The 20,899-nt window shown below is 38.2% G+C and overlaps 1 protein-coding gene across 7 annotated transcripts in view; it reads left to right on the plus strand.

Moving 5' to 3' along the window:
* The window catches only part of PLS3 (plastin 3), a 98,896-nt gene that overhangs the window by 57,785 nt on the left and 20,212 nt on the right, over positions 1 to 20,899 (plus strand). For all 7 annotated transcript variants that reach the window (XM_080653318.1, XM_080653315.1, XM_080653319.1 and 4 more), the window contains exons 4-8: positions 6,148 to 6,311; positions 13,175 to 13,304; positions 13,808 to 13,940; positions 16,211 to 16,292; positions 18,199 to 18,364. In XM_080653318.1, coding sequence (XP_080509444.1) covers positions 6,148 to 6,311; positions 13,175 to 13,304; positions 13,808 to 13,940; positions 16,211 to 16,292; positions 18,199 to 18,364 — 675 coding nt within the window. The remainder of the gene's footprint in view (positions 1 to 6,147; positions 6,312 to 13,174; positions 13,305 to 13,807; positions 13,941 to 16,210; positions 16,293 to 18,198; positions 18,365 to 20,899) is intronic.

The raw sequence follows: 20,899 nt of genomic DNA on the forward strand, positions 1-20,899 counted from the left end.
TGTAAAACAGCAGCTAAAATCAAAACCACTTGAATTCTGGCTCAGCTTTCTCCAGACAAGTACTTAAAATAGCTTAAATAACAGGATGCAAGGGGAGGGAAAACATTTCCTTTTAAGGATATGCATTCTTGTGTGATTCAAACTTCTGCAGGAACATGGCTGCATAATAAGTTTATTTACTTTAAGGCTACTTGGGGGAGGGTGTTGGGAGAGTTAGCTGGCATTGAAAATAATACTTGGTAGAAGAGCATAATGAGGTTTCTTTTCATACAGAATGCAGATGTGAACCTACATGTGTCACAAGAGAGAGAGGAGGCACACAGAGAGAATCTGTTGTTACAAACAGTTGGTTCCTTCCTGATAATTCAGTAGCCTGCCTGAAAGATGAGCCTTTCTGGTGCCACATGGGATCTTCTTAGGGATTATTTTGTAAGTTTAGTGATTTTTCTTTAAAAAACAGAACACTTGGTCAGTTTATTGATATTTAGCTCTACTCTCTGTGGGAACTTTGGTCAGTGGGTAGGTGGAGTTTCTTCTTTCCTGCCTCCCATTTAAAGTGTACCCATACTGTCCAAATTTTCTGGACCAACAAGTTGAGACATGCTTACAGAAACATTGAGAATGCTCTAGGCAATATAGGTCATATGATAGTATCTACTTTATCGGCTGGTTGACTATATATGTTGCTAGAACAGAAGTCTTCAAAATGCAGAACCTGTCCGACCCCATGCCAATGTATAGTTAGTGAAGAAGGGGCAAATGTGTCAGAAAAGGGTTCCAGAGTACTGGCACCTTTAATGAGAACATCAAGGATGCCATTATGCCAGGAGGTTGTGATTTTAGTTTTTAGTTGTTAAAACTGTTTTCAGTCTAGGTCTGTGTATTTTGGGTCAGTTTATTATTAAATCTTACGCTTATGTCAAACCCAGAAAAGGAAACGTTCACCATCAAACTTAGTTCTGAGCTTCTGCTTAATAATGTCACTGATGATGGGAGCTTTCTAAAATGCCACTGTTCTGCCGAAACCGGTTTGGCTCAGTGGATAGAGCGTCGGCCTGCGGACTGAAGGGTCCCAGGTTCGATTCCGGTCAGGGGCACGTGCCTTGGTTGCGGGCACGTCCACAGTGGGGGGTGTGCAGGAGGCAGCTGATCGATGTTTCTCTCTCATCGATGTTTCTAGCTCTCTATCCCTCTACTCTCTCTTCCTCTCTGTAAAAAATTAATAAAATATATTTAAAAAAATAATAATAATAAAATAAAATGCCACTGTTCTATCTCATTTCCTGCCCTTTCAAAGTACAGCATGTTACATCTCTGATATTGTTTAAGGGTGTGTGTCTGTGTGTGTGTGTATGTGTATGTGTGTGTGTGTTGGCTTGGGATTAGCATAAATTAGCATAAAACTCTTTAAAAATAATTGCACCCAATTTTGTCTTTCAAGTACTTTAGCAGCTGTGATATATTGTAAAATTAATTGCAAGCTGCTTTTTTAGGCTTCCTCTGCCTTCTTAGTGAAATTGAAGTTGTTTTCTTCAAAAGATGTGATTTAAGAATTCTAGGCACACAGTGCAATATATAAATCATAGAAATGTACACTTGAAACCTATATGATTTTATTAACCAATGTCACCGAAATAAATTCCATTTAAAAAAGAATAAAATATAAACAGAAAAAAATGCATTTGATCACAAGAGGTAGTAAAAGCTAGATATACTGATAAAATAGGTGAAATGTTTAAAATATGTAAAACTAAATGACACATGTTCAATGATTCTTTTCCCATCTCAGCAAAGATATAGGGTAGATATTCCAAGTGACTCAAAAATTTTGTAAGGATTTTAAAGCCAAAGTTTCCACGTACAAACCAGGATGTTCTGTCTGATTAGTTTCTGTATCTGGTATGTAGCCCAGTGCCTGCCACAGAGTAGGTACTCAATTTGCTCTTGGAGGTTCACTCATGCTAAACAAGTATACATTGTCTTTCTTAATACAGTAAAGCAGGTTTCTACATTTAGAACAAGAGAGGTCCTGAACCTGACAACCATCACTGGTTGTCTACTTGGGTACTCCTCAGTAGGTGTGTTCACTTAGAAAACCAAATTACAGATCTGAAGGCTTCTGGGTGGGGACAGGATTAGAACAAAGTAAATGAGATTGAATGTTATTTAAGGGATATTTCTGTCGTTATGGTTTCCTGATAGAATTGCCATTCAGTCTTGTAGTGCTATTTCTTTTTTGTTTTTTGTCATTGTTGTTTAATTTTGCTTTAAAATGCTCATTAGATTAGAACATTCTTTTTCTGGTTAATTACTTAGGAATCAATGATTCTACAGAAATAATTTTTTCCCATTGCTTATTATAGGCAAGGTACTGTGCTACATATTGGGTGGGAGGTAAAAAAAAGATTAAGGAGAATATCAAGGGATTTGCAACCTAATAGGATTGTCGTGAAATGACAATTCTTGTTCCTCCAACCCTCCCCCTTTAAAAAGTTCCTGTCCGTTACTAAAGCATCTGTTATTACTACTCTTACTTTGAAATGGAGTTTCCACATGTGGTTATTTTATGTTAGTTATATTTTAGGGTGGCTACTTCCTGGCATCTTTTAATCACATCAGTGAGCTTCTAATTAATGCTCATGAGAGGTTATTTCAGAGGGGGCTCACGCAAGTGGTAGTTCTCCCCTTTGCCTACAACTCTATTGCGAAGAAACTGCCAGATAGACTAGACTCTCAGGTAACTTTGAATTCATTACAGTTCTCCAATATTTATTTTAAAGCATCTCTACCTTCTACTTTTATCATATCTCTGAGAATACAAGAACAATTAAGTACCTGTTATAGTCTAGGTATAAATTGGAGGTTAAATTAGACTTCGATTGTGTCATTTCAAACGTCAGAGGAAAATAGAATACATTTTAAAATATTTTATTTCAGAAATTGCTAAAGTGGACAAAGTTTTGATAGTTGCACAGAATAAGCTACTTCCTTCAATAAAGGTGTCAGAAAAATGAAGGATATTTATTTATATAATGAGGTATAGCAATGGTCAGAATATTACTCTAGATTTGTTTCTAATATGTATTATGATTTTATCTCATTAAAAAAGGTATGTGTGGGGGTGAGTGTGGTTTGTGAAGTCCTGTGTATATTGAATTTAGAGTCAGGGTATGTTAGAGCTAAAAGGGACCTTAGAGAGAACTCATTTTATCCAAGGCACTCCTTTTACAGATGAGAAAACTAAGACCTGGAGAGAGAAATTGTGTAAATTGTAGCCAAGGTGAAATTTGATCCTGTATCACATTACTCCCTCTGCTGTGTCCTTTCAGCTATCCTATGTATCCACTGTGCCACACTAGCAATGAGCTCAGTTCTAACTTTTTAAAGAAATGGGAGGAAGCACATCAGTGTATATGCATGGGAGAAAGGTGTATTGAAACCCAAGAATTTCATTCATCAAAAGTTGCTAAAATCCTGCCACAGTGCCCTGTGGATTACTTTGTTCTTTTTAGTGACTGCAGAAGTTGCTGGATTGATTTCTATATATAAACACTTTACTAATAAAGTGTTTGATGTATGACCTTTATAAATTCAAATCAAAGAGAGTGAAGATGTGCCCTAGCATTACCTTGAAGGAAATAAGTGATTTTCAGAAGTGTTGAGTGGTTTGGGGATGATGGGTTTTTTGTTTATTTGTTTGTTTTTAAAATATTGTTGAAAGTATTATATATGTCCCCTTTTTCCCCCATTGACCCCCTCCAGCCCGGCCCCTGCCCCCTGCCCAGGAATGATGTTTTAAAAGCATAAAGATTTTAACTGATAAATTTAAAATTTTAACATCTATTTTTATGAACATTTGTTTGACTCTGGAGTATACTTCATTAAAACTAAACATAGGCACGGCTGGCATGGTTCAGTGGTTGAGTGTTGACTATGAACCAGGAGGTCACGGTTCAATTCCTGGTCGCAGCACATGTCTTGGGTTGTGGGCTCTAACCCCAGTGTAGGCATGCAGGAAGCAACCAATCAATGCTTCTCTCTCATCATTGATGTTTCTTTCTCTCTCTCCCACACCCTCTCTGAAATCAATAAAAAATAATATATTTTTAAAAACTAAACATAGAATTTTATCAGGGGAAATGGTCTCATATAGTATATTTAATATTTTAATAATTGGCCAAAAATGGCCAGTATGACTTACACTTAGATAATCCTATATAATAAAGAGGTAATATGCAAATTGACCATCACTCCAAAACACAACATGGCCGCCCCCATGTGGTCAAAGATGGCCGCCACAAGATGGCCAGCAAGGGAGGGCAGTTAGGGGTGACCGGGCTGGCAGGGGAGGGCAGTTAGAGGCAACCAGGCCTGCAGGGGAGGGCAGTTACAGGTGACCAGGCCTGCAGGGGAGGGCAGTTAGGGGCAATTGGGCCAGCAAGGGAGCAGTTAGGCATTGATCAGGCTGGCAGGGGAGTGGTTAGGGGGTGATCAGGCTGGCACACAGAAGTGGTTAGGGGCAATCAGGAAGGCAGGCAGGCGAGCAGTTGGGAGCCAGCAGTCCTGGATTGTGTGAGGGATGTCAGATTGGAGAAGGTGCAGGTGGGGCTGAGGGAAACCCCCCCCCCACCATGCATGAACTTCGTGCACCGGGCCTCTAGTACTTAGGATAAAGTCCAAAGTATGTTTCATGGCCTTTAAGAAGTTTTATGATCAGCTACCTAACTTCATCTCTCACTTTCTCCTTTGCTTACTCTGCTCAAGTCATACTGGATCTTTTCTGTTCCCTAAATACACTAGACACTGTTCCATATCAGACTTCACATTTGCTGTTTCCTCTACCTGCAGTCTTTTTTCTCAGATACCCACATGATTTGCTCCCTTACCTCACCTATGTCATCATTCAAATACAACTTCCTCAAAGTGTCAAACAAAAATGTCTCTAGAAGTTTCTGAATGTCCCCTGGGAGGAGGGGGTAAATTAGCACCCAGTCTAACCTATTGCTTTATTTTTTCTTCGAAGCACTTATATTACATTATATTTTATAGTCATACCTCATGTTATATTTGCTTATTAGTTGTCATTGGAATGTGAGCTCTTTGACAGCAAGAATTCCTTTCATTGGTTGCAGTATCTGCAATCCCAAGAACAGTACCCGGTACAGAGTTTTTAAGTAATGGATCACTAGATTAACTATTCAGAAAACATTGTCTTGAAAGGTGCCATGATCATCTTGGGTCATTTCTCTATTCAGATTGTTTCCTTTTATTATAATAATTCAATATACATGAAAATAATTGGGGACATAAGGAATAAAAAGCACTGTTGAACAGTAGGTATTTGAAATTGCTGGTGAAAGTCCAACTTTCTTTACTGAAAAAATATGCTCAAGTGATCACAAACCTCAGTACATTAGCACTCTCCTTTTAAATAAACTTTTGGTCATTGATCAGTTTTTGTGGGTTTTTTTTTTTCATTTAACAGTTTCAGATTAAGCATCCTCAGTACTGAGATACATACTCTGCTAAAACTCTAGTAGCACACACAAAAAAGGTTATTTATAGAGTCGTGTTAGACACCTGCATCACTCAGAGCTGCAATTATTTTTATGAACTTTATATTTGTGTTGGACTTACGTTTATTTACATTAATTTAAGAAAATGGCACTGAAAATGGTAACTTAATTTTAGGTGTGCTTTGCAATATAATTGGCATTAACTCATAAAACTATTCTATTAGACTAATGGAAGAAGAAGGAAAACACCCAAAGAGCTACAATAGAAATTATTTTATACCATGTCAGTGTTTTATTGGTGTACAATGTATTCTTTTAAAAAGTTCTATTAACTTCAGGATTTAATTCTGATTTTATTAAGCAACTGTGCTTTCTTAATATTTGGGTTGCTATTTTAAGCAAAGCTACTTATACACTGTTTAATATACAGGATACATGATGTAAAACCCTACTCTTTCTGTTAAATTTGCTTTTCCCTTTCAAACAACCTTAGGTACTAAACAATAAGAAAGAAAGAAAATTGTATTTAGGCAAGCTCATAAACTGAGCCTCAAATGGAGAAAAATAATAGGTTAACTTCTTTCTTCTAAAACTTTTTTCCCTATTTTGTTTGCTCTTCCTTTTTATAAAGATCTCAACAGCAATGGATTTATTTGTGACTATGAACTTCACGAGCTCTTCAAGGAAGCTAATATGCCATTACCGGGATATAAAGTGAGAGAAATTATTCAAAAACTCATGCTGGATGGTGACAGAAATAAAGATGGAAAGATAAGTTTTGACGAATTTGTTTATGTAAGTATGAAATGAAAATCCACCCTTTTTACAACTGATTGTTCCTTTGTCTAGTGGGATTATGGAGTCGTAAGTACCATCTTGTTAAGTTCTTAAATATATTGTATTAGTGCTGGTATAACTAATGAAATTTCTCTCATCCTAGCCACTAAATTTACTTAGTTCTTTTAGCCATTAAATATCTTAACAAAAGAATTGAGAAAATGTGCACTGACAAAGATGTAAATTACTGCTCACTTTGTAAGGTGAACAGTCTCTTTTAGGGCTTCATTAAAGGGCATTTTCAAAGGTGCTAAATGACATCCTTGAAGTCCTCTTTCTCTCTCCCTCAGTGAACAGTGTGCTCCCAAATTTTAATAATACACCCTGACTCACAGTCTTGGAAGTTTCCTGAGTTGAACATTCTGATTAAAAAGATGTTTGCTACTCTTGCGGTAGTATTTAGCTGTACCATTTTCTCTAGGATGATAATTTTGACAATTAAAAGTTAGAAGCATGTCTTTTCAGTTCATTGGAAGAGGCATTTAAAATTCTTGTGTTCTTTTCTAGTATCATAAAATAATATTCTTCAGTGTTAGGACCTGGTTTCTTAATTTTTTGACCCCCAAGCAACTGGTTTATTGTTCTGTACTCAGTGCTTGGAGAGTGTATGTGTAGCACTCACTGTTGATTTTAGCTGCTAGCGAGTGAGGTCTAGATTTTCTGGACATGGGCCATTTTTCAATCCGTATTCATTGACAAAGTATTTGAGATATATATTCAAGAATAAATGTTACCTTTTCCCTCAATTAAGAACACCCTTAAGAATATAGTCAATAATATTGTAATAATTATGTCTGGTGCCAGGTGGGTACATGAATTATCAGGGGATCACTTTGTAAATTATATAATTGTCTGACCACTATACTGTACATCTGAAACTATAATATAAAATAATATTGAATATCTAAAAAAGAACACCCTTAAGATTTTGTTTTTATTATTAATTTAAGACCAAGTTTGACTAGATCTAATTAGGCATTCCTTGCAGTATTTGCAAATAGCTAAGCAGTGCCTAATGTTTATCACAAACTTCCTAGCACTCCTATCCTCTTTTTTTGCCCCAAGACACCTGAAATGACAAGATCTACCCCATCAGTAACTACAGCAACTAAAATTCTGATAAGTTCATTCCAATTAGAATTAACCCCCTTTAAAAGCACCAAAAGAGTTCTAGAAGCAAATTGACTAAGGAATGATGTCTACTCAGCTGATGGCATTTTTGGGGAGGAGGGTTGTTACAATTTTAAAGGGGCAAACATGTTTCATAATTAAAATGATAAAGTTCTTGCCACTTTTTTTGAAATACTGATTTCCTCCCCACAGTTTTTGTCTCCAGTTATTGCCAAAGCCTTTTGTTTTGAATTCTGTGTCCAATAGTAAGTTGCAGATGACTTGAAATATGAGCACTTGCATGTCCTCTGCTGTATAACTTGCTCACCTTGTAACTGCATGTTTTATTGTGAATTTAAAGCAGCTTAGAGCAGTAGTTAACTGTGATTGGGGTTTTTTAAATATAACTTGCTCTTCAGAATTTTTGAATCTAGAAAGAACAGACTTAAATCATTAAGATTTGCAGTGTGCCAGTATTGTTAAAGATAAAATTGTGAATGTGTCTTTGAGAAAAATTGTCTTAGGGAAACAATTCTGTACATTTTGAAATGGTCCAGATTTTGCACAGCTGTTTTTGGCCTTTACATGAATATACTTTAGTATATTCTTTAAAAGTTACATGCCTAATAATTTTGGCATCACCAGGGAATTTTTAAAGTAAAATATTAATAAGGACATTTTTGTTTAAAATGTACATTTTAGAATAGGAAGGAATCAATATGTTTATACTCAATTTTACAAATTAAAAAACAAACAAACCTGGGTTCCTGAAAAAGGAAGTGACTTACCCAACTTTACAAAGGGGATTAGTGGCTCTTTTAAGTTATTTTCCTCCCTATTCAAGAAATTTGAAATATGAAGGACAGTAAAAATAACCTCCCTGAAGTTTCAGAATGACAACACCATGACTGTACTGAAAAGTGATGGGTGTCTAACCAGATGTCTGTTCACTCCCGTGTGCTTTGTCATCAATGAAATAGCTTACAAACTGTCTTCTGGGTAGATCTTAGTTATCTGAGAAAGAGGAAGTTATACCTATCAGGTATTAACATAAGGAAATAGAAATAAACTTGTTAATGCATGTTAGCATTTTGTTTTTCATTTAAATTGCTGCTGTTACTAGGTTTAGGCCTACAACAGATTCCACGGCCAAAATGTAAACCTGCTACTTTGAAAACAAGCCTCTAACACTGGAAGCCAGTCAGTGTGTGGTGTGTGTGTGTGTATGTGTGTGTGTGTGTGTGTGTGTGTGTGTGTGTGTGTAATTCTTTCTGAAATATTTCCTTTTTAAATTCTATGCCTCTGGATTTTTTTGGGGGGGTGGCCACTAATTCTGTGCTTAGCTAGGAAGGAGGTGGAACTTTTGAAAGGAATAAGAAACATATATATTCCATAAAAGAGACTGGAAAAGATGTATAGATCAAGAGTGAGCTGTGCACACCAGGAGTTTGTTCACACCAAATAAAGCAAGTCCTTCCTCTTTGAGGGAAAACAGTGAGCTCATTAGTATCACAATGGGCAGCTTTGAAAATATTCATTGAGAAGTCTCCAGCACAGTAGTTGGCCTTGTGTTATCTCTGATTTCAGAGATTCTTGTTAAATCCAGGCTTATACTCAAATAGCTTTGTCATCCACTGGAGCAATTTATTTTCTAAAGTCACAAACAAAATGCAAATTCTCAAGTAGTGAATCAGTTTAACATATGCATAAATGTTCAATTATCTTTTATCTTTTAATTTTTTAAATTTAAAGAACAGAGAAAATAATATAAAACTGAAAATTTGAGCTTGGCTGTAATAATTTTTAAAAAAATATTTAGAAAATGAAGGTCATGTAACTTTTCTAAGACAATTAAAAATTAACTAATTTAATTGCAAGTTTGAATGTCATTCCTGAGCATCAGGAGTTTAGAACTATTCAGTAATTGCATCACAATATTGTACAGCATTTTTATTATTATTACTATTTGTATCATTTCTCTTTTCCATGATGTATATAAATTTAGATTATTTTTTCAGCTGAAATTGTGATCATGGCAACAACCAAATTTTTAAAGAAAATGATCCTTGAAGCAAAAATATTTGTAATAAGAAAAATAATTTTTCATAAATCATTCTGCGGCAGTAACATTTTGGACATTTTTTGTCATTCCAGTGATTGATGATATGTCAGTCATGAGGAAACTTACATATTTTAGATTTTAATTTACTGGACAATGTTTTACTAAATGAAGTAGAGTTCAGAATGAGGTAGAATAGTGATTATTGTTTTTTCACTGAGCTGATATATAATTATTGAAGGAGGAGTTATAGGAACAAAATGCATCACAGTTAAGACTGCTACATTCCCAGGTAACCATTTTGTTGTATAATCTGGGCTTAGAAGTTAAAGCTAAATTGGATCAAATTAAAGTTAGATGTAAAAAGTCAAAGTATAAGTAACAATAATTTTAATAATTTGAAAATTACCCAGAATGCATGAGTTAGGTTCACACTACAGGAATCAAAGAGTCAAGGAATCCAGAGAGAAAGGAGAGTGATTTCGCTGGCTGTGTGCAGTATTTAGAGTAGTTAGTGTGCATGTGGGTGTCTATATATATATATATATATGTATATATATATATATATATGTATATGTATATAGGTACATATATATACATATATATATACACATATATATAGACACCCATACACACACACACACACACACACAAACACACACACACACACATGCTTCTATTCTAAAATTCTACCTCTGAAATTACAGGTATAGCATAAAATCCCAGCTATAGAAATTGAGTAAGCTTGATATTGTAAAATTTACTGCTTACTATCCTATCTAATAAAAGAGTAATATGAAAATTAACCATCACTCCACTATGCCCACAAGCCACGCCCACCAGCCAATCAGGAACGAGTATGCAAATTAACCCAACCAAGATGGCTGTGGCCATGGAGCGAGCAGGAGGCTTGGGTTTCCCCGGTAATGGAGGAAGCCAAGCTTTCTGCACACCCTGGCTGGCCTAGGCCTGCACTCAAGGCTACAAAGTTTCAATTATAGAAGATAAATAAATCCCAACAAAAATGGCGGCAGCCACAGAGCTGGAGAGAGCAAGAGGCTTGGTTTGCCCCCGGTGATGGAGGGAGCCAAGCTTTCCTGCACACCCTGGCCTGCCTTGGCCTCCGCTTAAAGCTACAAAGTTTCAATTATAGAAGATAAATAAATCCTAGATACAGGGCCTCCACTTGGGTCGCCGGGGGGCGTGGCCGGCCTGCAAACCACCACAGGCCCCTCGCTCAGGCCGCCCCAAGGGAACCCCCACTCTGATCCGGGACACCCTTCAGGGCAAAGCATCCGGCCCCCACCCATGCACCAGGCCTCTACCTATCTAATAAAAGAGTAATATGCAAATTGACCATCACTCCAACACACCAGATGGCTGCCCCCATGTGAACACAAGATGGCCGCCACAAGATGGCCAGCAGAGGAGGGCAGTTGTGGGCGATCAGGCCAGCAGGGGAGGGCAGTTGGGAGGGACCAGGTCTGCAAGGGAGGGCAGTTGGGGGTGATCAAGCCTGCAGGGGAGGGCAGTTAGGGGTGACCAGACCGGCAGAGGAGGGAAGTTGGGGGCAAACAGGCCTGCAGGGGAGTGGTTAGGGCGTGATCAGGCTGGCAGGCAGAAGCGGTTAGGGGTAATCCGGAAGGCAGGCAGGCGAACAGTTGGGAGCCAGCAGTCCTGGATTGTGAGAGGGATGTCCGACTGCCCGTTTAGGCCCGATCCTACCAGGATGGGGCCTAAACGGGCAGTCGGACATCCCTCGAGGGGTCCCAGATTGGAGAGGGTGCAGGCTGGGCTGAGGGACACACACCCCCATGCACGAATTTCATGCACCGGGCCTCTAGTTTTCCTATATAAAATTGGGTTCATAAGTCCAAGGAAAGTCAGGATTTAAGAAAGGTAACAGTCCCTGGCTGGGCAGCTCAGTTGGTTGGGCATCATCCCACGCACTGAAAGATTCCTGGTCAAAATACATGTCCAGGTTGCAGGCTCAATCCCCGGTAGGAGGCAATTGATTGATGGTCTACTCTCACATTGATGTTTCTCTCTCCTTCTTCTCTCTCTAAAAATCAATAAAAAATCATAAAAAAACAACCAAACACCCAAAATTCTTTAAAAACAAATAAAGAAAAAGAAAGGTAATAGGAAAAGATGATTTGTGTTAGGGCCGCTGACAACAACAGCAGCAACTTTTCTACCAGTTATAAAAAGTCACTGTAGATTAATTACAAAAAGGTGCCCTCCCCCCCGAAAGACTAAATGTGAAAAGGTGCTCCTGCTTTCTGCCATACGCAGTCTAGTGCAGGACGTAAGGTAAGCCTGGCTAGTGGAGCATGGGCTGGATTTCAGCTTCTACTCATGCTCACTCTCCCAGATACAACCTGGATTGACCCTGTTCTATGAATTTCAAACATAGGCTGCACTTCCTAAGATGAGTGAGAGAGAGAGAGAGGAGAGAGAGAGAGAATGTACTTGTCCATAATGCTAAAGGCCTTTGAGTTATTTTCTATTTGTTCAGCAACCTTTTCATTAGGACCGTATGTTTCTTTTGATAGTGCACTTATGTGTTCTAAACACATTTTAAAGAAATTTTTATGGAGATGCCACATCTTTCTCTTGTTTTACTGGCAGTGACTAATTTATCCATGCACATTGGTAGATTGGGAACAAATTTAGAGTTAGGTAAATTCCAGTATTTAAGAAATATATAGACAGTCCTTTAAATTGTCCATTCATTCAACCAAGTAAGCTGTGACATTTGCTTTGCTACAGTTTGCTCTTGGGCAATTAGAATTTGCAAGTTAATTTAATTAGCATGTCCCTTGTTGTGCAGAGACTCTGGACTTCTTAAATGTACAAACAAGACAATCACTGAAAAGCCTCTTTTCTGTGTTTATTCACAATAGTCATATATGCTGCCAACTAAACACATTTTTCACCTTATTATTCTATACATTTTGATTGAACAAACTCCTACTGAGCTGCCCTGTTTACACCAAAAATCGTTTTTTTGGTTGAGTCATAAATTTTCATCTTTCTTCGCACTAAGAATTGTGGTTAAAGAAGCAGGGATCCTTCAACCTCTTCTCTCCAGGAAAAGAGCAAAGCCTCCCTTGTTCATAGAAAATGAACAGGTTACCCTATGCCTTTGTTGCACACTAGTTTTCGGCTTAAAGTGGATTCACTGCATGTGGCACTTAATGTTTTTGACAAGTGTATGCCATTTCCTTTCTGGCGCTTCATTTTCAATAGCAGTGTTGTAGTACTCATTTACCATTTAAAAAACCCAAGCCTAGCACTGGCCAGTGTGGCTAAGTTGGTTCGAGCATTGTTCCGGGCATGTACACTGAAAGGTGGCGGAATTGTGCACATACCTGGGTTTCCGGTTCAATCCCGGTTCGGGGGGCATATGGGAGGCAACCAATCAATGTTTCTCTGTCTCTCTGTCTCTCTCTCTCTGCCTCTCTCCCTCCCTCCCACCCTTCCTCTCTCTAAAACCTTTTTTTTTAATTCAAGCCCAGTTCTCCATATTTTTTTAGCGCTCATCACCTATGGGGGAAAATCTAAGTGATCAGCATATAGAAGAAGTTAAATATGCTTATTGATCTTCCTGATATAAAATTGTGAATTGACAACATATTTCAATTAATAGATTTTCCAAGAGGTGAAAAGCAGTGATATTGCTAAAACCTTCCGCAAAGCCATCAACCGGAAAGAAGGAATTTGCGCTCTGGGAGGAACATCAGAGCTCTCTAGTGAAGGAACACAGCATTCCTACTCAGGTAACAGTTTCACTTGCATTAAGTTAACACAATGAACTCAGTAGGGTGCATGCTACAAGGTCAAGGAGGGTCTCTAGAACAACATTGCCTCCTAATTAAGAATACAGGAGTCCTTTGCAACATATATTTGGACTTGCAACTAATACTTGCTGTAAAGGCATTACATGTATTGTTTGGCTTTGTTTGCTTGCAAGAGACATGATACAATATGTGTAATGACAAGCTTCATTATGGTAGAGTTCTATAGTAATATAAAAAATGTACAAAATTTTTGTAACTAAATTCTCTAAGAATCCGTTAACTCTGCTCGGGTTTTTGTTGTTAATTTTATAATTCCTAATAGCCACTGGGTTGCATTCACATGTCTGGGTTTCCAAAGACGATGACCACATGTTTGTAACACATTAACGTTCCGCATTACTGAACAACTCAGTTTTTTAGGCTTTAAAGCCATACTTAACCCAGAGTATGAACTAACTTCTTGTTATTCAACATAATTTTAGAGGAAGAAAAATATGCTTTTGTTAACTGGATAAACAAAGCTTTGGAAAATGATCCTGATTGCCGACATGTTATACCAATGAACCCAAATACCGATGACCTGTTCAAAGCTGTTGGTGACGGAATTGTGCTTTGGTAAGATGTTGGCTTATTTTACACTCAAGTTTCCAAAGATAGTGTTCCAGCTTCATCTTGGGAAATAGTTAGAATTGAAAATTGTACCAGTTCTGCCCATTCCATTTCATCTCTAGGTCTGTCCATAAAAGTACCACCAAAACATGAATCTAAAACTCAGCCATTTAGCCTGGGAGCCTCTTTATAGGGAAGCTCTCAGCTTTAGATTTGTTGTCATTGAGCAGGTAGAGCATTATAACTTTGTTGAACTTAAGTATGCTAGTAATTTTTAATTCTAAAATACCATTGCTTCCAAAAGAAACAAAAAAGCTACACTTCAGCCCTAGCCCATTTGTCTCAGAGGACAGAGCATTGGCCTGCAGACTGAAGGGTCCCATATTCAATTCCAGCCAAGGACACATGCCTGGGTTGTGGGCTCAATCCCTAGTAGGGGGCATGCAGGAGGCAGCCCATCAATGATTCTCTCTCATTATTGATGCTTCTATCTCTCTTTCCCTCTCCCTTCCTCTCTGAAATCAATAAAATTTAAAAAATAAAAAGCTACACTTCAATTCTCACTCTCCAATTACTTATTTCTGAAAAATTCATTTCTCACTGCTGCTACCCCAAAGCCAACAGTATCTTGGCAGAAATGACATAAGATTATCAACACTTTGTCCATTGATGCGCCTATTTATAAAGGCAGTGTAGCACGAGAGTTAAAAGCATACCCTATAATCAGCCTGCCTGGGTTCATATTCAGTCTCTGCCATTCAGTAGCTATGTAACTGTAATCAAGATTTCAGCCCATTTGCATTTCACTTTCCATCTGTTATGATTTCTATATTATACTTTCCTCGCATGGCAGTTGTGAGCATTAAGTAAATGACTACTTACATATAGAGTGCTTAGAATAGTGCAGTGGATATATTTCCTATGATAGTATACAATAATAAAATTCCTTTTTGCAATAAAGTCATTTTGTTTGAAAAACTGATTTTAAAAATGTAAGATATTCCCTGCCCTGGCCGGCATGGCTCAAGGAGTTAGAGCATCTGCCCTTCGCACTGAAAGGTCTTGGAGTCAATTCCCAGTCAAGGTCACAGTACCTGGGTTGCAGGTTCAATCCCCAGCCCCCAATCTGGCTATGAGCCAGAGGCAACCAATCAATGTGTCTCTCTTACAATGTGTGTGTCTCTTACAATGTGTGTCTCCCTTCTCTCTCTCTCTCTCTCTCTCTCTCTCTCTCTCTCTCTCTCTCTCTCTTTCCCTCCCTCCCTTCCACCCTCCTTTCCACTCTCTCTGAAAATCAATGGAAAAAATGTCCTTGGGGGAGGATTTAAACAAATAAATAAATAAAATGTAAGATATCCCCTATTTTATCACTTATGGATACTAAAGAAATAGCTCCCCATGTGTTTTAATAGAGAGAAATAATATGGTACTATTTAGTCAATATCTAAATTTTGCATGGAGAGCATCAACAGTTTTCCTATGCAGAAAAACATGTTTTAAGGCAATATTATAAACATCTAAAGTTTTAGAGTCTAACTCCAAATTTTACCAAATGAGAGTCTACCTAATAAGTTACAGATTCTAGCCTAATTAACATAGCCTTTCTTTCTTTCACCACTGTATTACATGCATCAAATATAGTATGCCTAGCTCATCATTTAGGCACTCTAATTATTTGGTGAATGAAAAACACTCATGCTCAACTAATTTTACCTCTTTGTGAATAAATGGCATTTTTAATTGTGAATTATATAATTTAGAAGAGACTCAATTTCTATGTGGAATTTTATCGGTTTTTAACATTTATTCAATAAAGTTTTTTATTCATTTTTATAAAAGAATGTGGAAAATACAAAAAGAAAAGAAAATGAGAAAATAGGCCCTAATCCACAACTCACAAGTACCCAACTATTATAAACATTTTGGTCTTTTTTTAATTTGCATATATATGTGTGTGTGTGTGTGTGTGTGTGTGTGTGTGTGTGTGTGTGTGTGTGTATTGTTTTTTGGTGATAAACATGATAAAAGTCATATCAGATTACATGAGAGCTATAATAAGCCTTAAAATATTTCTTTTTTTAATATATTTTTATTGTTAATAGTATTATAGATAAGCCTTAAAATATTTCTGAATATTTACAAACTCTTTAAAATAAATAAACTGTATCATAGAATTGTACACTTGAAACCTATATTATTTTATTAACCAGTGTCACCCCAATACATTCAATAAAAAAAGAAAGTGTAAGTCAATTCATTTTTGAATTTTGTTTCAGTAAAATGATCAACCTTTCAGTTCCTGATACAATTGATGAAAGAGCAATCAACAAGAAGAAACTTACACCCTTCATCATTCAGGTAGGCATTATTCTCCCCTCTGTCTTCTATGAAACTACAATTTAAGGATCTGTTCTACAGACCATAGGCTATTATCTTCTCGTTTAATTCTTACAACTCTGAATTTAGGATTGTTATCCAGATTTTACAGAGAAGAGAACTGGAACTCAGGGGTTTCTGAGCTTTCCCAGGATTAATGTTGGAAGTGAAGTTCCAACCCAGAAATAATTCCAAGCCCTATGTTTTTTTCATTACATATTGTGGTACAAATATGCAGAAGTAAGCAAACACACAGGGTAGGGCAAAAGTAGGTTTACAGTTGTTCGTATGGAAAATAGTACAATCTATATAATAAAAGCCTAAACAACCATTACAATGGAACGACCAGAACAACCAGTCACTATGATGCGCACTGACCACCAGGGGGCAGATGCTCAACACAGGAGCTGCCCCCTGGTGGTCAGTGCATTCCCACAGGGGGAGCGCCACTCAGCCAGAAGCTGGGCTCATGGCTGGTGAGCGCAGAGGCAATGGCAGGAGCCTCTCCTGCCTCCACAGCATCGCTAAGGAGCAGCAAGCTGAGTGGTAAGAAGCAGCGAGCAGGTGGGCAGTAAGGAGTGAGGGGTCCCAGACTGCAAGAGGGTGCAGGCTGGGCTGAGGGGACCCCCCCCCCCCGCCGGTGCACAAATTTCATGCACTGGGCCTCTAGGTATCCTATTTAATAAAAGAGTAATATGCAAATTAACCATCACTCCAACACACAAGATGGCCGCCCTCATGTGGTCAAAGATGGCTGCACCCATGTGGACACAAGATGGCCACCACAAGATGTCCGGCAGGGGAGGGTAGTTGTGGGTGATCAGGCCAGCAGGGGAGGACAGTTGGGAGGGACCAGACCTGCAAGGGAGGGCAGTTGGGGGCAATCAGGCCTGTAGGGGAGGACAGTTAGTGGTGACCGGGCTGGCAGAGGAGGGCAATTGGGGGTGATCAGGCTGGCAAGGGAGGGAAGTTAGGGGTGACCAGGCCAGCAGGGGAGGGCAGTTAGGGGCAATTGGGCCGGCAGGGGAGCAGTTAGGCGTCGATCAGGCTGGCAAGGGAGTGGTTAGGGGGTGATCAGGCTGGCAGGCAGAAGTGGTTAGGGGCAATCAGGCAGGCAGGCAGGCAGGCAGGTGAGCGGTTGGGAGCCAGCAGTCCTGGATTGTGAGAGGCATGTCCAACTGCCCGTTTAGGCTCGATCCTGGGATCGGGCCTAAACGAGCAGTTGGACATCCCTCGAGGGGTCCCAGATTGGAGAGGATGCAGGCTGAGCTGAGGGACACACACCCCCGTGCATGAATTTCGTGCACCAGGCCTCTAGTTAAATAATAATACAAGAATAAACTCTATTTAGGTACTCACAACTGTAAACCTACTTTTGCCACACCCTGTATTTAAGCTCTTAATTGGCATATTTAAGGAATGGAGCATTTTTCTCTCCCATTGAGTAGGTAGTAGACAGTTAGATAGCAAAATTTCCTTAGGCAAGAACACCTCTTCAGATATGGGTATTCAGAACTTCTAGAACTCTTTCAGCTATATGTAATAGACCTCTCGTTAGACATTTTCAGAAATACGACACTTAACCTACATGGATATACTTACTTTAGTAACTCAGCCTTTTCCTTTAGTATTTCCAAAGGGATCAAATAAAAATACCAAGTTAACTTCCCATGGAATTCTGGAGAAGGCAATAGCAATAAGGCTGAGATTTGTTTTAGCTATGCTTTTAATACTAATGTCTGGAATTTGTTTCCTGTGGATCATGTGTGGCTGAAACTAATACAGGGTTTTAATTTCCTGGTTGAGTGTTGTTTTCAGTGAGGGGAGAAATAGACTCTTAAAAAATGCAAAGGTCAAAAATCAAGTGTGTAAATTGGCTTTCTTGCAGGAAAACTTGAACTTGGCACTGAACTCTGCTTCTGCCATTGGGTGTCACGTTGTGAACATTGGTGCAGAGGATTTGCGGGCTGGGAAACCTCATCTAGTGTTGGGACTGCTTTGGCAAATCATTAAGATCGGTTTGTTCGCTGACATTGAATTAAGCAGGAATGAAGGTAATGGAACACAATCGTTATTTTGAAACCTGTGTATTGGTTATTTTTTTTAATATATTTTATTGATTTTTTACAGAGAGGAAAGGAGAGGGATAGAGAGTTAGAAACATCGATGAGAGAGAAACATCGATTCAGCTGCCTCTTGCACACTCCCTACTAGGGATGTGCCTGCAACCAAGGTACATGCCCTTGACCGGAATCGAACCTGGGACCCTTGAGTCCGCAGGCCGATGCTCTATCCACTGAGCTAAACCGGTTAGGGCTGGTTATTTTTTTTCTAGCCATGCAGACTGTCATACTTTCTTGAGGTGATTAGATGATAGGATTAACAAGGTAATGCTATAAAGTTATTCAGGAAAACAGTCTACTTATAACTTCCTTCTTTAGTAGTAATTAACATTTGCCTGGCACTTTAGAATTCGTTTTGCAATAAAGACACAAAAGCACAGAGTTTAAGGAACTTTCCCAAGATCCCCAAACTTGATATCTATTATTTTCTGCTTTGTCCACACAAACCCCACCCCTTCACCACCCTCAGCTCTACCACTGTGCACCATCTCCTATTATTTTTAATTCTTTTTATATTGTATCATAGACTTAGACCTCTTAAAAATATTATGACCTGCCCTTGATGGTCTCCTATTTCCCAAACCAGCAGAAGCATTGTCCTTCCTACAGCATAGGTTTTTCAATCACACCATGCATTTGTAGAATATATAAGCGTGTGCAATACACTTGTGATGGGGTCTAAGGAAGTACTACATTATTCTCTCCCTATGAAGTTTAAAATAGTAAGCACCACTACAAATATTCATATTTTATTCCAGAAATCAACATTTCAACCCTCAGTTACTTTTGGGGAAGAATATATATTTGGGGTTCTCAGTATTTCAAGGTCTCATAATGTCTATCAAGAATCTTATTTTGCACATTTTTATCCATTATAAGAGTTGCATTTTAAGAATTTATTGTACTTTCAATCCACTCACATGTATCTATATTTGAACAAATACAGTTTCTCTACTTGCGGGCCATCTTCACAGTGTTGTTTGTCTGGTTAAAGGAGTCAAGGTCCATTGAAAAAGGAAAAGGAGACAATAAAATTATATTGGCTCATGTAATAAATCAAGTGATTTATCTTTGACAAGGTCCATAGATGTCAGGCTGTTTGACCCTTTCTAGCCTTAGACTTTGCAGAGATGGGAAGCAATAGCAGGGGTTCTGTACAAATGATGATGCAGCCTCTCTCCTTGCTTAAATGTCTGAGTGCCAAAATGACATGGCATGAAGCGAAGTCCATGAAAAAATGAAATTTGCCTTATATAGGTATTGCTTAGATCATTTCGGAAATCAGGCACTTTCAGTTTTGTTTAATGTAAATCTCTTTTATTTTATGGGAGTTAATTATTGCATAAGGATTATACAACTTCTTCATAAAACAATGCTTGAATTTAGACAGTTCTTTATGCCAGCAATTTTCTACCACTATGCTGCAAGAGGCACACGGGTGTGCCACAAGAATTTTTAAAACATGTAATACCTGACTATTTAGTCAGGGGTACTGGCCTCTTTTCCCTTAGATTGTCAGGTAAAATGACATTGTCAAATAAAATGACAACGGCCAACGTAACAATAGCCATCCGGTGTGAATGGATCGAAATTATATCTTTTTTTTTTTTTGGTCAGATCAGCAAAAAATATATTTTTTAGTGTGCTGCTGAATTTTAGTAATTAGTTTAGGTGTGCCAGGAGATGAAAAAGGTTGAAAATCCCTGCTCTATGCAAACAGGCAACCTCTATTTATTTTCTATAGAAATATTTACACACGCACACACACACAAACCCCTCTGCTTCCTCCACACATTTAATTTAACAACAAAAACTATTGAGCAGCCTTTACATGTTAGGTGCTATGGAAAATGGAAAGTTGAATTGTATTCCATTAAAAATAGGTTTAAACCATCAAGAGTTAATTAATATACAATAATGTTTCTATGTCCCTTTAAATAAAAAATTAGGTGAAAGGCTCCGCTGTTTTATTTTTTTTTATATATGGCCATTTTTTTTAAATTTCTTTATTGATTAAGGTATTATATCTGTGGCTTTATTTCCCCATTACCCCCCAACTCCCATTAATGACCCCACCCCCCTGTTGTCTGTGTCCATTGATTAGGTTTATATGCATGCATATAAGTCCTTTGGTTGATCTCTCCCCCTTACCCCCACCCTCCCCTACCTTCCCTGAGGTTTCACATTCTGATTGATGTTTCTATATCTCTGGATCTATTTTTGTTCATCAGTTTATGTTCATTACATTCCACAAATGAGTGAGATCATGTGATATTTATCTTTCTCTGACTGGCTTATTTCACTTAGCATAATGCTCTCTATCGCCATCCATGTTGTTGCAAATGGTAAGAACTCCTACTTTTTTACTGCAGCGTAGTATTACATTGTGTAGATGTACCACAGGTTTTTAATCCACTCATCTGCTGATGGGCACATAGGCTGTTTCCAAATCTTAGCTATGGTGAA

This window comes from Plecotus auritus (assembly GCF_963455305.1).
Source record: "Plecotus auritus genome assembly, chromosome: X".
In the NCBI taxonomy this organism is placed as follows: Eukaryota; Metazoa; Chordata; class Mammalia; order Chiroptera; family Vespertilionidae; genus Plecotus; species Plecotus auritus.